Source organism: Pelmatolapia mariae, linkage group LG2 (genome assembly GCF_036321145.2).
Source record: "Pelmatolapia mariae isolate MD_Pm_ZW linkage group LG2, Pm_UMD_F_2, whole genome shotgun sequence".
NCBI lineage: Eukaryota > Metazoa > Chordata > Actinopteri > Cichliformes > Cichlidae > Pelmatolapia > Pelmatolapia mariae.
Window position 1 is genome coordinate 31910061 of NC_086228.1, and position 17432 is coordinate 31927492.

Here is a 17432-nt window from a genome sequence, read left to right on the forward strand (position 1 = left end):
AATCTCGCGAGACGCCACGTTGTTTGGACTACGTTGAACGTGTCTTCGCAGGTAGGCTGCGGATAGGAGTGTTTACAGGGATGCACTCGTTTAGAGACAAAGATCAGTGTGTACATTGACATTTTCTAAAGATGGCTCACGCAGCAGCTGCTCTTTTCGTCCTGTAACCGCCTGAGTTCAGACCGAGCAGTAGCTGCAGTGGAGCCTGATAACTGACAGCTAGTGGACACTGAGCCCAGTGTCGTCCAGCTCGTCGCTGTGATATGGCGGAGAGCGGGTCGTCAGCTGAATTCTCCAGCTCCCTGACGAGTCTTCCACCGCCGAGGACCCGCATCTTCAAAATCATCGTGATCGGGGACTCCGGGGTCGGGAAGACCTGTCTCACTTACCGCTTTTGTGCCGGCAAGTTCCCCGAGAAGACCGAGGCCACGATCGGGGTGGACTTCAGGGAGAGACTGGTCGAGATTGACGGCGAAAATATTAAGGTGTGTACTGCAGAGGAGCTTCATTGTTACACATCCAGTTCCTCAGGGTGTCTTGGCTGGACTGCAAGGTTCAAAGACAACACAAAACGGTTTATGCTATATGATGATTGACAGCTAGTTGCAGGTCTTATCAGTGTAAAAAATGCCTTCAGTAGTACTTGGGACATGTTTTACTTCGACCTCACTGAATACCAACCCTGATGTGCAGGTCATTAGGATAATTTGGATGGTCACAACAGCACTATTTAATCCTTGTTACAAGTTCTCATCTGTATGTAAGTGGTTACAGACTGTATATAAACGATGGACGTAGTCATCGTGACATCAGCCATGGGCACTTAATCGATATTAAATGAAAACGAACATTCAGAAGCTCTAATTGAAGTACTCTTGCCTACGTCCTATCGTTTCTTTCTAAATTCTGTCTTCTTTAAATCATGTAGTGTTTTCCAGTTGAAGTCGGAATTTTCAACTCGTCCACGAACTGGCCAAAAGTCCTGTGATGTCATTTGTTGTGAACACCACAACAATGGAGGATGTTGAGCAATGATATACCTATTGCTTAGTCTATGGCTATTTGTCACACGTGGGGGCCACGTTGTTGTTATTTATAAAGCCTCATTGCCAGGTTTAAAAAATATATGTTACTATAAGGTAGACTTGTAGTCAAGACCGCCTAAACCAAGACCAAGACAATAATAATAATAATAATAATAATAATAATAATAATAATAATAATAATAATAATAATAGTAATACATTTTATTTATAGGCGCCTTTCAGACCCTCAAGGTCACCTTACAGTAACACGTAAACAATACCATAAAAACATAAGAAAAATGTATATATAGCAAACACGGTAAGATAAAATTTAGACATAAACAGTCATAAAAGTATAAAAGCAAATATAAAAACTGAGCAAGGTAAAAATGGCCTAAGACAGATCAGGTGTATGCAATTCTAAACAGATGAGTTTTGAGTAGTGATTTAAAAGTGGTGAGACAGTGTGTGGTCCGTAGAGCAAGTGGAAGTGCATGCAAAGTCTAGGGGCAGAACAACTAAAGGCTCTGAGTCCCATGGTAGCCAGGCGAGCAGGTGGAACTGACAGAAGGGAAGCTGAAGAAGAGCGGAGTGTACGAAGGGGTGAGTATGTATGGAGAAGATCGGATAGATATGGAGGGGCAAGGTTATGAAGCGCTTTGAAAGTGAGAAGCAGGATCTTGAAATTGACACGGAGGTGAATTGGGAGCCAATGGAGCTGTTTAAGAACAGCTGTTCTATGTTCAGTGGATCTAGTTCTGGAAATAATACGAGCAGCTGTATTTTGAACCAACTGCAGTTTATGGAGGGATTTATGAGGTAAACCATAGAGAAGAGAATTACAGTAATCCAGACGAGATGTGACAAGAGCATTGACAAGTATGGCGGTACTGTGTGGTGTGAGTGAGGGACGAAGACGGTTAATATTACGGAGATGAAAGTAGGAAGACCGAGTGATATTATTTATATGTGCTGTGAAGGACAGAGTGCTATCGAGGATGACACCAAGACTCTTAACCTGAGGGGAGGGCGTGACAACAGAGTTATCGATGGATAACGAAAGACTGGTTGGAACTGTAGTCAGTTTTGATCTGGTGCCTATTAAAATGAATTCTGTTTTATTGCCATTAAGTTTAAGAAAGTTGTGAGTAAACCAGACCTTGATTTCACTTAAACAGTCAGAAATGGATGTAGGTGGGAGAGTAGCTGTGGGTTTGGAGGATAGGTAGAGCTGGGTGTCATCTGCGTAGCAGTGAAACTGGATGTTATGCTTCCTAAAAATATTACCTAGGGGTAGGAGATAGATGATAAAAAGTAAAGGACCCAGGACAGAGCCTTGGGGTACACCGGAATTAACTGGAGTAGATACTGATCTGTGAGGGAGTAATTGAACAAACTGTGAGCGGCCAGAGAGATAAGAAGTAAACCAGGTGAGTGCTGTACCATTGATGCCAATAGATGCTAATCTGTGAAGGAGGATGCGGTGGGAGATAGTATCAAAAGCTGCTGTAAGGTCAAGGAGAATGAGGATGGATATAAGTCCAGAATCAGCTGCAAGCAAAAGATCATTGGTGATTTTTACTAGAGCTGTTTCTGTACTGTGACATGAACGGAAGCCAGACTGAAACTGTTTGTACAAGTTATTTCCAGTAAGATGACGATGAACCTGTGCAGCCACTATCTTTACAAGAATTTTTGCTAGGAAAGGGAGATTTGAAATTGGCCTGAAATTATTTAGATTGGAGGGATCTGAACCATTCTTTTTCAGTATTGGAGTTATTATTGCAGTTTTAAGAGAAGAAGGAACAGAACCAGATATAAGAGAAGAGTGTACGATATTAGCAATCAGTGGGGCAAGAGACGGGAATGAGAGTTTAACAAGATTTGTTGGCAGTGGATCAAGTTTACACGATGATGACTTTAAGTTAGTAATTATGGAAGATAGCTGAGTTATTGTGGGAAGTTCAAAATTGGATAGAGAGGATGACAGCGGAGAAGGACAAAAAATGCAGATAGAACAATTGACCATTTCACAGGACAAGGGCAATTGTTGATGAAGATTCTCAATCTTGGTGTAAAAAAAGTCCATAAATTCGTTGCAAACTGCGGCAGAGTGTGTATGTATGGCAAAGGTATCTGGGGGTTTAACAATATTATGCAATGTAGAAAACAAAGTGCGGATTCAATAACAGAGGAGTAGTAAGCAGATTTAGCATGATGAATAGCTTCTTTATAGTGTTGTATATGACTGAGATACATGTCCTTGTGAATAGTAAGTCCTGTTTTCCTGGAGAGACGTTCCAGGCGGCGTCCAGTAGCTTTAAGCTGGCGAAGTTCAGATGAGTACCATGGCGCAGAGCGAGAGAATGAAACAGTTCGAGTTTTTTGGGGAGCCAAGGTATCTAAGAGGTTGATAAGTTCATTGTTATAGTGAGATACCAGGTCGTCTATGGAAGCTGAGGCATCAATGGTAGGTAAATTATTAATGCCATGGGAAAGAGCTGATAGATCAATGCCCCTAATATTTCTAAAAGTAATTGAGCGGTTTTGTTTATTTTTGTATAGTGGGAGACTAGTATTGAATAAAACTAATTTATGGTCTGAAAAAGGCATGTCCAATACAGCACAATTCTTAGGGGTGACACCAATACAGCAAACAAGATCCAAAATGTGTCCTTTGGAGTGTGTGGGCACGTCCATATATTGGTGTAAGCCAAAATTGTCCAGACAGGATATAAAATCTCTTGTGACTGAATTTGATGTGTTGTCCATGTGGATGTTAAAATCGCCCAGCAGTAGTATATTTGGAGATAAGAGTAGGATTTCAGTGAGAAAGTTAGAAAAATCAGTTAAAAAGTCAGAGTTGATTTTAGGTGGACGGTAAACAGCAACTAATACTGTGGGAGTTGGTCCATTAATTTGAATCAGCATGGATTCGAACGAGGAGTAGGCAGGAGCAGAAAGAGAGGATACCTTATACTTGCTGTTGTACAGGATCGCAAGGCCACCCCCACGTCCCGACACACGGGGCTGGCAGGTGTAAACAAATCCAGGCGGAGTGGTCAGTTTGAGATCGGCGAAATCATTTGGACGCTGCCAGGTCTCCGTCAGACATAGAAAGTCCAGGTTATGATCATTAAGAAGATCATAAACAAGAGGTCCCTTGCTGGAGAGGGATCGGACATTAAGCAATCCGACGGAAACGGGATAGTCGCCGCAATCTTTGCAATCCGACTGGGCAGGGCTAGCAAGCACACTAGGGTCAGCAGTCCGTCCACCAGACTTCCTAGCGGAGCGGCGGTGAGATGACCACAGGGATGGTATCGAATTCCTGCTGTCGATCCTGTAATTCCGTCTGGATCCGCGGTGGACATACTTTCGACGCGGGCGCCAGGCGATGCCAGGGTGTAGCAGTGAAGCCGGCGGAAAGGTCGAGAGGTGCTGGAAGCGCAGAAAGAGTAGCTGTGATGTCGAGTACCTCAGCGTGGAGGAGACGGGCCGGAATATGGACTGCAGAACAAACCCAGCGAGAAGAGCCCGGAAGAGCAGCACCTTAGCAGTAGTCATGATGTAATACCGCCTATCCGAAGACAGCGCAGCGGCTAGCAGCTGATGCTGACAGCTGGTGCTAACAGCTGATGCTAACAGCTGACAGTAAATGTGTCCAAAGCACACCGGCCAAACAGGTCAGGCAGGGAACCACTTTACCTGGCAGACAGTAGGTTCAGAGAATAAAAATAAACTTTTGTAACTATACTAAGCAGTAAGTATAGACTGTATACTACTACTGTATACAGAGGGGAGCAGCGGCAGCCAAACGCGCCAGCGTCCACTCCTCCTCAGCAGCCTTGACCAAGCAATACCAAGACAGACACTTACTGAGAGGACAAACGCACGCTCCACTTGACTGTCGCGTCTCTCACCCTCTCTGTTTTTCACATAATGATATTATCCTATATCCTCGCATGTGATTGGCCACAATATGGAGGGATTGGAGCATAGCTGAGCCACTCTGTGAGAGCTGAGCAGCGAGAGAAAATTAAGTGAGGAGCCGGCTTTCGCTTTATGGGAGTCAACTCTTCTGATTCACTACAAAGCACTCTCTAAGCACGGCTCTTAGAGCTGATGCTTTTGCACATGACACATTATCGAATGTTACGTTGTGTGTCATGGATACTGTTGACTCCAAATCTCCCGACCACTATGTCGATCTGAGACAGCAAGACTGAGACAGCGAGACCAAGACCATGTAAAAGTTTTCTCGAGACCAAGACCAGTCTCGACACATCCAACTCTACTATAAGGTCATTAAGATAAGATGGGGCCTGATTATTTAAGACCTTGTATGTGAGGAGCAGGATCAATTCAATTCTGGATTTAACAGGAAGCCAATGAAGGGAAGCCAATACAGGAGAAATCTGCTCTCTCTTTCTAGTCCCTGTCAGGACTCTTGCTGCAGCATTTTGGATTAACTGAAGGCTTTTCAGGGCGTTTTTAGGACTTCCTGATAATAATGAATTACAGTCGTCCAGCTTGGAAGTAATGAATGCATGAACTAGTTTTTCAGCATCACTCTGAGACAGGATATTTCTGATTTTAGAGATATTGGTGCACATATTACACACATGGAAGAAAGCAGTCCTACATATTTGTTTGAAGGACATGTCCTGGTAAAAATGACTCCAAGGTTCCTCACAGTGTTATTGGAGGCCAAGGTAATGCCATCCAGAGTAAGAATCTGGTTAGATACCATATTTCTAAGATTTTGTAGGAGCAAGTACAATAACCTCAGTTTGATCTGGTTTTAGAAGTGGTGCCACTGACTAGCCAATATTTGGTATGCAGTCTGTTGACGTCACATTTTCAGACCACCTGGCTGGCATGGAACCCCAACCAAGAAGGTACTAAAAAGGTATCTTGTACCAGGTAGTACCAGCTAATGGAAAACCCTGTCAATTGTGATTCTAATTTTTTTACTGCACTCTACTCTACTGCCTCAACAGTTTGGTCCACACCATGTTGATTTTTTCTGTACAGTTGTGAGCCTGTAAAGAAGGAAAGGTTGCTGTTGCTAGCTAATCTGTTTTCAGTAATATTTACAAAGTGCCACTCATTTCTACAACATTTAAATCATGACTTGATTGTCAAAGATTTTAATTTCCAAATGGCTCCTAAATCCACTCAAATGTATGTTTGTGTGGCCAATGTTTAACCTCGCCTATTCCACTGCGCTCACTTTAGAACAATGTACCACTTAATCTGACTTTTTTTTTTTGGGGGGGGGGGGGGGGGGGGGGTCTTTATAAGAGAAAGAACTTTGAACATATTTAGACCAGAGGGTGGAGTTCAGGTATTTCAGTTAATGAACTAGCTGCATCAATGATCTGCACAGACATTTGGGTTTCTGTGTTGCATAAATGTAATCGTAAAGGGCTTCATTTGTTGTGGCTGCACGATTGCAGGCACTGCACTACAGTGCCAGCAACACATACGTCATCATAGGAAATAATACAATTAGAACAGCTGCTGTGGTATCTCCAGTTGGCAGCTAATTCAGTTAACTGGCATTATTAAAATATGAATAATCTGCCCATTAACAATGACAGCCACATTTCAAGACTAACTGACTCTTCCCTAATCTCTAATACTGATGCACAGATCATGAGACCTGCAACAGTGTAGAAACAGTGTGTCAGTGTTGTGTTTGTAATGGTTTCTGGCTGACAGTAGAACTTAGTGACACAATAATATGGATAAAAACACAGTACTAGTTTGGACTGTTCTAACTAAAACCACTTGGAGCAGTCAGTAAGATCAGAAAAACGGTATAATAATAATAATCTTATTATAATAATGAATGTAATTTGTGAGTAAATGACATCACTGCTTGTCTTCTGGCAGTATTTCACTTCTGTATTGTCTCGTACAGATCCAGCTGTGGGACACTGCAGGCCAGGAGCGTTTCAGGAAGTCCATGGTGCAGCACTACTATCGCAACGTGCACGCTGTTGTCTTTGTCTATGACATCACCAACGCTGCCAGCTTCCACAGCCTCCCTGCCTGGATCGAAGAGTGCAAACAGCACGCACTGGGCACAGAGGTACCCAGGATCTTAGTCGGAAACAAGTGTGACCTCCAAGACTCCGTGCAAGTGAACACGGACTTGGCTCAACAGTTCGCAGACGCCCACTCCATGCCGCTGTTTGAGACATCTGCAAAGAATCCCAACAGCCAAGGAGACGGAAACTATGGAAATAGTGACCATGTCGAGGCTATTTTCATGACAGTCGCCCATAAGCTAAAGTCTCAGAAGCCCCTGGTGCTCAGTCAGCCCCCTGAGGCATCAGGGGGAACCATCAACCTAAACAGGGGGCGGGATGATGGGGGGGACGGGACCAGGAGCTGGGGCTGCACCAGCTGCTGAGCTAACGGAGAGGATAGAAGGAGACGAGCTCGGCCCAAGGCGGCTGATGGCCGATGAGGTTGGAGGCAGACGGGGCAGAGCAAAGAACGGATGTCAAAAAAGAGAAAATTGTTCTTAAAAATGGCTTCACAATCAGAAAAACACAGACGAATGTTTCCAGTAGAGGATATATTAGTTCACTGCTTGTGCTTAACTGACTTATAACCATTTGAGGCAGTATGTGACTGTCTGGGATTGGCAGGGTTCATGGAAATGAACTGTGCCAATGAATGATTGGAAAACTGGGGCCAAAAATCTGATATTAAATCAGTAATTATTCTTTTAACTCCTTCAGCAGAGGCAGATATGTAGGGTCAAAATAACAGAGCACTTTACAAAGTAATGCACTACATGCCATTTAATTAGACTGTATGTTAGAAGAGCGGTGTCACTGTGGTATTATAATGTTTGTAGACTGCATTATCTTAAAGGTGTTGGTTATCTCTGCCCACCCCGTGGGTGTAATACTCTGCAGGTGGCTGGTTTTAGTTGTCTCATTAAAGGCTCCCTGTGAAGTTTGCATCTAAATAGTATTTTCACTCTTTGTTTATGTTGAGTGCGAATATGCAGAAGCAGTATTCTGAATATTTCACATGGGATCTGGTCTTCCCAGTCCACGGTCTATGTTTCTATTCTGGGACACCATCAGACTAACTTTGCTCAAGTAACACTACATTTAATTCTTTATTCCTGGGACTTTGAATTTCCAGTGTATCCCCTCTGTTCATACACTTTCTTCTGATTGGTCGCCCTCCATAAGCTGAGGGTGTTTTTGCTGAACTGCTTGCTTTCTTAGCTTGTTATCACCATTAATGCTAAAGTTAATTATAAGAACCAGAAACAGGCGCGTGCTAGCAGGCTGTGCAGACTGTTAAAAACAGCGGCTACTACTATGAGTTGAAAACTTTACAGGGTGCCTTTAAATCCTGTTGCTTTTACTCCAGTGATTAAAAAATTGCCAATGGAAGTCCACTTATATTAATATTCTGTGTGTAACTTAGTCATAACGAGTTCACTGAAATACTAAATTGGAATGAAATGCATGGAGGGAACAATATCCACATTATTGACTTTTTATAGAAAAAGTGGAGTTTTGTCCACTCAGTTTTGGGCTGATTTATTGAGTTATGGACAACCTTTCTTTTTCCTCCCACTATATGAACTTTATTATTATGCCGATGCATTTGCATCAGTTGAAGGTTTAAAGAAGGACTGACTATAAAGTCTTTAACAAATAATGCAATTCAGCCAAACAAAAAAGATTTAACATCAAGTTCATGCCGTGATGTCTGCTACTGGCATCACACCTAGTGAACCACTCACTTCTGTTTCAGCTCACTTTTGTTTTTACAGCTGAAGCTGTTTCAGAGAAAACGATATTAATCCACTTCCCACTGTTCCTCCGAACAGTGGGGGAAACTGCTAAGGTGTTTTCAGTGCATGTACAGTCATTGCTAAACACAGCTACCAGTAGATATACTTGGTACTTAATGTCCTGATAAATGTCCCAGGAAAGCACAAAAACATCCACATAATTACGAGACAACTCAAATTTGTTTTTTGAGCAAAATCTTTGCTAATAAATTGTTTGTAGACGTAGCATTAGCATTAGCGGACAGTTAACGAACGGTATTATCTTTCACACCTTTACTGAAAAATTGTGCCAATAAAAGGTGAGGATGGAAAAATTGGAAAGAAATAAATGATCAAGTCTTTTTCATGTTAGGCCTTAATATAGCTCCTCATAATTGGAGCTAAAATATCCAGGAAATCGTGGCTACCATCTAGCTGCTAATCTAGTTTGCTAATTTCCTCTGTTTTTGTTTCACTTCTGAACAGTGGGAGGAACTGGTAAGGTGTTTTCTATGTATGTACAGTCTGTGTGCAGCAGTTGTTATTATTAGGCCTTCAAATGAACCTTTATATACTGCAATAGAGTACCACAGGAAACAGTCTGAAAAGAGCTAGCATCGTTTCACTCTCTTTTCTCCAGGTTTTTGTTTTTGAATGGATTTGCTTCCTGAAACAAGATCTGTAGTTTTACTATAACATAAAAACTGGGAGTAAATACCCTGCTGATGAACACTGAGATTGTGGTTTAGCTAAGAAGTGGTTAAATGGCATTGCAAAAGTTGTCAGGAATATAAAATGTAACAGGAGCTAAGCAGTGGGGATGCTAAAATGATTTGCTGACAAATTTTATTAAGATATCGATAAATCTTGAAAACACCTTTGGCTTTTTGAAACATTTTAGATTTATGCTAATGTTCTAAGATGCCCCACAAAAATATGGCGCTATTGCTTTTCCAATTCCTAATGTTGTCTGTAATTCAGGAGCAATGACATATAAGGAATGTGCTCAGTCAAAAGGGAACCTTTAAGGGAAATACTGGTTAAAACTTTTTGTTTGCCTGCTTCTTTTTATGTGTAGGGTACAATTCTGCATAGCTGGCCAATCAGATGATTAAAACAAATGCCTCTCATTCAAAAGTAAAAGCTTTCTAGTAAGTATGTATCAAGGTGGTGGTGGTGGCCTAAGACGCCAGCCATCCACCCAAGATGCATTCTTCAGATCCCCTCCCAGATCATTAAGCCCTCACTCACATGTTTGTCTGTGTGACCATAACAACTCACAGGATGGTGGGGAGGGGGAAACACCTGATGAAGGATTGACACCTTGGCTAGCGTGACCTAGAGGTGTGAATCTACTCTGAAACCACCTCCAAGAGGACAGTTCATCAAAGGGTTAAATACCTGGGACTCTCAATTTTTAAATAGTTTTTTCTTTACAAAAAAGGGAAAAGTAACTATCAGGCAAATTGTTATTGTAGACATTGCACTGACCTTGGATTTCCCTACTTCATAGTGTGTCGCTCAGGTGTCTTAACATGTGGAGTGATGTCTACATCCGCTACTTAGATTACACATAAGCTTGTGATATAATACTAAGCATGTCTGGCAGCATTCTACAATAAATGCCATCTTTCCCTCCACAAGCAGCGACGGCCCCTTGGCTGGTGTCCATAGAGTAATTTTGTGGCTTTGTGTCAGTTTGTGCATGTCTGACCACAGCTGGTCCTGTGGCTATTCTGCTGATCACCTACAGGTTTTGCTTACGTCGTCTTAATACACAGACAGTAAATGAAAACGCCGCTTTCTCTCAGGACTTCCTGTTCACAGCCCAAGCATCTGTGGAGCCTGTCAGCGATGTGACTGGAATGGAGGGTGGGCGCTGTGTGGGTTTTAATTGTTGTGGGTTCGGCTGCTGCTTTTTTCTGTTCGCAAAGTGTCCTTTGTTTTCATTCCAAGTCCGCCTTCACACTGGGCTCTACTGTAACTTCCTTTGGTTTACTTTTGTTCTTTAAAGATGCAAGACAGGATTGCTGTATATCTTACTGTAAATGGGCCGGAAGAAATGAATGAATTAAATCCATTAAACTGGTGGAGAAAAAGGTAGATCCTGGCAGTGGTTTTATGTGCAATAAACTGCCCACAATGTTTCAGCTCTCCAACAGTTCAGTCCAGTTTTTATTTAATGCATACATATTAAATATATTAAGTCAGAGCAAAAGTCATTCACACAGCATAAAAACAATTAAACATGAAAGTACTGACACGATGCACACACAGGTATTCAGGCTTTGGCAAGTTTAAATGAGTCTGACTGTAGAATTGTGAGGCCATTAACCAAAAGACACTGCCACAGCACGACAATTCGTGTCTCTCCAACAGATCTGTAAAAAGTCCAGTTTTTCAAGACTTGGCATCTTGAGCTTCACTTGAATTATGTAATTCCTCCTCTGTCTGTGCTCAGAAGTAAACCCATAGACTTTATCTTTAAATATAATGAACCTGCAGTCAGAAGGAAGCAAGCAGGAGTATGACGTCCCCAACAGGCATGCGTCTCAGGTCAGTCTGCTGTATGGGGGCAGGTTGGAGGAACCCTCCTCTTCTTCTGGATCGTCTTTGTGAGTTGTTTGAGCTGGAGAGTTAAACACCCTGTTGTCTCCTCCTGCTGGACACATATGAGAACTTCATTACAGGACTGCTGAGAGTTGGACAACAAAAAACAAACACGGGCGAGACTTACGTCCCCTGAGTTTGTGGTGCGTAAAGGCACGACTAGCTAAGTGGTGGGACGTTTATTAGAAGTCTCTGGATCATAATGGTGGCCCGCTCAGCCTATGTTGTTTGGCATCATAAAAAGGATGCTGTTGTTTTGCAGATTAGACTTAAGCCCCTCCCACAATGCTTCATTTGACAAGTACAAGAAAATAGATTAATGAATATGTTTCAGAGGAAGAGTGCTCATGCTACTTCCTTTTAGCACTAGAGACCAATCAGGCACACTGCTACACAAACTTGACAGAGCAGCACACTAATGTGGATGCCCCGTGAACTTTGAACCTGCTGCTTCATTGTACATGATTGTCTCATTCTCTGTCAGAGGCTTCATGGTGAGATTATCACCAAACAATGATAACAAAGAAAGAAATTTCAGACACTACTCAGGAAAAATACCAACACACACTTTACTTAACCTAAATCCACCATATTAAACTTTATATGCTGGGTTTACCTTGAATATTATTGAGACAATTTCCTAACACGGGATCCACGGGAGGACCAGTTTTCGACTGACATTTAACATTTAAAACTTACTCTGCAAGGTGCACATCTCAGTGTCCCCGGGATCACACTGAGGAACCAGGCTCTCCTGAAAACACACACACGACACAAAGTGAACAGAGTGAAGTGAAAACAGAACATCCAGGTGTGGCCTCATAAGAACCCCCACTGTGATTATGTCACACTGGTTAGTAAAGTTTTTTTGTTTTTTTTAAAGACATCACCAGCTTGGTTTTATGAAACTGGACATGAGAACCAAGGGGTGGACCCAACTAAGAATGAAGACACACTGGACTCATATGGCAGCAACCTGACAACCACAACACCCACCCCTTAATCATATCTGGCCTTAATTGCCTTGTTTACTCCAACTGGAACCATCATTTTGAAAATAATCATAAGACACATAAGATAAGATAGGCTTTATTAGTCCCACAGTTAGGAAATTCGCAGGACTTTGTAATGAGACGTTAAACTAATCAGAGAGCACTTGTTGACGTCGCACAATCAATAAAGCAGCTCAAACAGCTGGGCCATTTTCCTATCAACATTTACGATCACCGCTTCATTAGGTACACCTGTTCAAAGCCCTTTTGATGTAAATGTATAGCGTGCTGCACTTCCTTGTTGATCCCAGAGATCAGAGCCAGACTATTTCAATCTGATACTGATGCAACGTGAACTCAAATAAGCACCCGTTATGACCAAGGTGTGGAGGAGAGAATCTCAGAAAGCACGGCCTTGTTGAACTTTGAATCAAATGGGCTAAAGCAGAAGATGGCGTTGGGTGCTACTCCTGTGAGCCGATCAGGTCACAGTGACTCACCAAAATCTTATCAACTGTGCTCTGATGGTCTCAATTTCTGCTGCAGCGTTCAGATGGTAGGCTCAGACGCACGGCTCCATCCTGGCTTTCAGCAGCACCTCAGGATGCTGGTGGCACTTGTAATGGTGGAGACACGTTTGGAGACTCGTTATAAATGAAGCTGACCATGTCGTCTTTCAGTGTGCTCATCTTCTGATGGCTGCACAGCGTCACAAGGCTCATCTCAAACAGCTGTCCCGAACGTAACACTGAGTTCACTGCACTCAAATCACCTCCACAGTCACCACACCTCAGTCCATTACAGGGATGTGGCAAAGTGGGAGATTTGTGTCAGGGATGTGCAAATGGCAAATCTATAGCAACTGCTGCAACTGTCAGTACGGACCAAAATCTGCAACATCTAGTCTGGAAATATGCAGAGCTATGCTGGTACTAGCAAGCTGTAACTAATGTTTTAGGCTAATGTTAGCAGCTCCTTAGTGAATGTAGACAATCCTACGAAAACAACCATAGGTAGCTTCTTTTTTTGTTTGTTTAAATCTGTGTGCCAAACACATTTAGTCCTGACCTGTTTCTTTGTCCAAGTATGTTTGCAACATAAAAACATTCTGCACGTGTTATATGTTCATGTTTTTCTTTAGTTTAAAAACCAGAGTCAAAACACTGTTACTCATATTTTTAATGCGAGGGTTATCATGTTGCTTTAATCAAATGAAATCGTGACTTTCAGGGTTCTTGTTCTTGCGAGAGGCAGTGTTCCTTACAATTACAGTACATTAGAGTAAATTTGATCTTTACGTGTTTTTTATTCATTCTAAATAAATAATTTGAGATGAAAACATGTTATGATTTTTTACTATGCTGTCCTTACCAGTCCAGTTCTGGCGTCATAGCAGGCACACAAGGGGATGCTGCGACAGCCCATGTAGCCGATGACGGAGGAGAAAACCAGGCTGATGGCACAGGTTAGCAGGATGGTGGCATTGGCGCCTTTCACCATCCGATGAAGCACAAACGTCTGTGCAGGGAGACGAACAATGTTACAGCCATAAAGAGTGTGTGTAATAAAGAAATATGGGGGGAGATCAGAGTGAAATTATATCAAATAATCTTCCACTAGAGCCAAAGCTATTGATATATACGGACACATCTGATATTCTCCTGAGGAGGAACTTTGAAATAATAAAACAAGTAGAGGTGAACTGCACGCCACTGTGACAGCACTGCTGTGTGGAAACAGCTTAGTGCTGCAAAAACACCAGCACAGAAACCAAAAAGCTGCTCATTTAATTATCCCTCCATGTGTTGGACATGTTTGTTACACATTTCAGCAAACTACCAAAAAAAACCTGGAAAGCCACAAGACATGTTTGTGTGTAATCAACTTCCATGAACTGTGGATAAGTCTGCATATATAGAGTCGTACACGGAGGGCACATAAAAAACATCAGGATGTGACAGACAGGCAGCACTGACGTCCCACATCCTTAGCAGCAACACCAGCTCACACATCAATGCTTCATCCTAATGTTTGCACTATTGTGAAACAGCTGGCCACAAGTGCTGCTGATGTGAGTCAATATCATATCAGGAGAACACATAGCAAGCTTTCCCTGTCCAATAGGGCGCCTCTGACATTGTTGGAAACCACACTAACAGACCAGAGATGTGAGCTTAAAGGCTTGCTAACATGAGCTGCTGGTAAATATGTAAATCATCGACCCACTCCGAGGAACAGAAAAACAACAAATAAAAACCCAAAACATTGGAATTTGATTTGTTTGTTTGCTGAACAACATTAATGTGTCAGGACAATCAGAAAGGTTATGCTAGGTTCCTGCACAAGTAACTGTGCAGGAGATGCAGGTGACCAGTGTCAAATCTAAAATAATTTGAGACCTCGGATAAGGAACATGATAAATGGACCGGTTCCTATAACACTTTCTACTCTGAGCACTTCACACAACTTGCCTCATTCACCCATTCGCACAAGCACTTCTTATCTAACATTCACACACATTCATACTCCGGTGGATGTACTGGAGAGCAACTTGGGGTCAGTATCTTCCCAAAGGATATTTGGCATGCAGACTGGAGCAGACAGGGATCAAATGTATTTTCCTGAATGTTTCAACCACTGCAGATGATCTTGAGAAGTTAAAGTTCCTGAAACTCGTGGTGTAAAAGCACATCAAGCTGGTCATTCACAACAGCAGGACCTGTTAGTTCTTGATGAAATGCAACCAGGTCTTATTTACTACAACTGACTTTGTCAAGAAACGAGTCACTGATTAAAACAGTGATTGTGTGTGTGTGCTGGTTACCACTTGAGGACTGTTGTGGTGATGGAAGACCTCTTTATCCTCCTGCCCATAGGTGAGGGTCAGACAGGAGTAACTTGATATGATGATTGCAGCCAAAACAGACAGGCCTGAGGCCACCACCATCACACTCACCTGAGGACAGACACACAAGGTCAGCCAAAGAAAGAGGACTCTGTGCATATGTGTGTACGACTATCTTTTAATGAAGCCCAGTTTGAGTTTCAAACCATTGGAGAAAGGACATTTTTAGAAAGTGAATACAGTCTGGCCGGTTCTTACACCGCTCCAAAGAGCTGTATGACTTTTGTATTGGTTTAGAATTAGGTGTAGGGTGGGGTATCAGTTTGTTAGAGTTAGATTAGAGAACATGTTGTCTGAAAAGGAAAATAAATTAAGTACATCATAAACTTTATTCTTCCACACTGGATCATCTGCCTCTACCTCGCCTGGTCCTTTGCATCCTTGACCATCATAATCCAAATAATTTATTTTTAGTCCAAAGCCCTGATGATGGACTGAACAGGAACCTGCTAGTGGCAGATTTAATATGTAAACATTAGCAGGTTGGGAGGTGAGGAAAGGCCCAAATCCAAGTTTTAACCAGGGGTCCTTAAACGGTTATTTCTTGTGACAGGGCTGCTGAAGTAACACCCGTCACACACTTGTATCTGTGTGAAGTTTCACTGGCTGTAATGTTCTTATTCAGAGTGCAGTGTGTGGGGGACAAACATAAAAACTGTGGCCAGGCATCAAATAACAGATTAGTTCAGCAAAGGTGCACAGCTGGCCTTTAATGTGAATGTGAGGGATGCACCAATACCTGCGTTTATTCATTACATTGTGTTTAGATTATGATCCCAACTCTGAATTTACTCCTCCTACTTTGCGGAATTTTTTTTATTTTTATTTTCTTGTTAGTTGAGTTACTTACTATTTTTGTTTGTTTGTTTTTCAGAGAAACAGACATGTTCATTCTAAAAGTACTGCTGATGTCATTATCAGTCAAGAATAAATGGCAACCATCACACTGACCAGTACTGGGTTCTTCCTCTGGGAGGCAAACAGCGCCAGCACACCTGGAGAGGCCATGATCTAAAGAAAGTGACACAGTTTAAAATGCAGGGAGAAAGTCTTTAACAGACTGTTCATGCGGAAATCCTCCGTGTATTTCTCACGGAGAGAACGCTAGACTCGTTGCCTAAAGCTTTGGTGAAAACAGTGCTTAGTATAAAGAAAAGTGATGACAAAACAAGGATCCTAGCGGGAGATCTAAGTGACGAAACGCGTTTAGTTTCCCTTATACCCGAACAGTCAGGTGTCCGTATGGGTTTGTGTTATACTGAATGCCCGTTAGTCTCACCAGTCCTCCCCACAGCGGCGTCCTGGTGGTACTCAGCGGAGTGTCCTTGCGAAAAACAGCGTCCATGAGCCCACAGACCACACAGAGACCAGCACAAGCCACCTGGAGGATACCGAGGCCGAGCACGCCCTTCTGGTTAAAAATAAAGTACCTGTATCGGTCCATGTCCAGGTGCTAACCCGACGCAAAGCACCCTGAAGTCCTTCGTGTGCCAACTCTGGTCAGAAGAAAAGTGGAGCTGTGTTACGGTGGAAACCTGAAGTTACTTTGATGCTCGCAGCGGTTTTCTTGGGTTTTCGTGTCAGAAACATGGGTCCCGTTACCAACACCTGTGTGTGAACATTAACCGTCGTTGTTGTTATCGTCCAATGGCCCTTTTATCGGGTAAAGTGAATCTTCCGGGCAGTCGACAGATCTCGATGTTGGTTCAGCAGGTAGGAAGTTTATCCATTAACCTGTGCCCGGCGGCAGGTGGAGAGCAGGAAGGGATTTCCGAGTCCAGAGTCTGGACCGTGGGCAGCCAAGCCCCACCCCTCACTGCAGGTTTAACACTCCCACTGTGGAAGAGCCTGACCTTAAATCCAGCCCGGTCCTTTCGGCGTGGAGTGTCTGTGCTCTCCACAGTCCAAAGACTTTCGTGGTTTTAGGCCAATTGGCGCTTCTAACCTGTTAGTCTCCTAAACTGCACAACGATGGGCAAAACAATCTCAACTGTGTGGATTTTTGAGCCACGATAATCAATTAAATCGATAAGACACGTTGCATAGAAGAAGCTAGGCTTTCCCCTGAAATAAAACTTGCAATA

At 42.7% G+C, this 17432-nt stretch overlaps 2 protein-coding genes across 2 annotated transcripts; one reads left to right on the forward strand and one right to left on the reverse strand.

The window, feature by feature from the left end:
• Nucleotides 1-29: 29 nt before the first annotated feature.
• rab33ba (RAB33B, member RAS oncogene family a) lies at nucleotides 30-10944 on the forward strand. The gene is made up of 2 exons (XM_063498767.1): nucleotides 30-485; nucleotides 6955-10944. The coding sequence occupies exons 1-2, from the start codon at nucleotides 264-266 to the stop codon at nucleotides 7447-7449; spliced, it is 717 nt and encodes a 238-aa protein (XP_063354837.1). The 5' UTR covers nucleotides 30-263; the 3' UTR covers nucleotides 7450-10944.
• A 70-nt stretch (nucleotides 10945-11014) lies between these two features.
• Nucleotides 11015-17304, reverse strand: zgc:113425 (uncharacterized protein LOC541425 homolog). The gene is made up of 6 exons (XM_063498777.1): nucleotides 16628-17304; nucleotides 16300-16359; nucleotides 15268-15399; nucleotides 13815-13961; nucleotides 12151-12205; nucleotides 11015-11503 (listed from the first exon to the last, which is right to left on the reverse strand). The coding sequence occupies exons 1-6, from the start codon at nucleotides 16790-16792 to the stop codon at nucleotides 11394-11396; spliced, it is 669 nt and encodes a 222-aa protein (XP_063354847.1). The 5' UTR covers nucleotides 16793-17304; the 3' UTR covers nucleotides 11015-11393.
• Nucleotides 17305-17432: the final 128 nt, after the last annotated feature.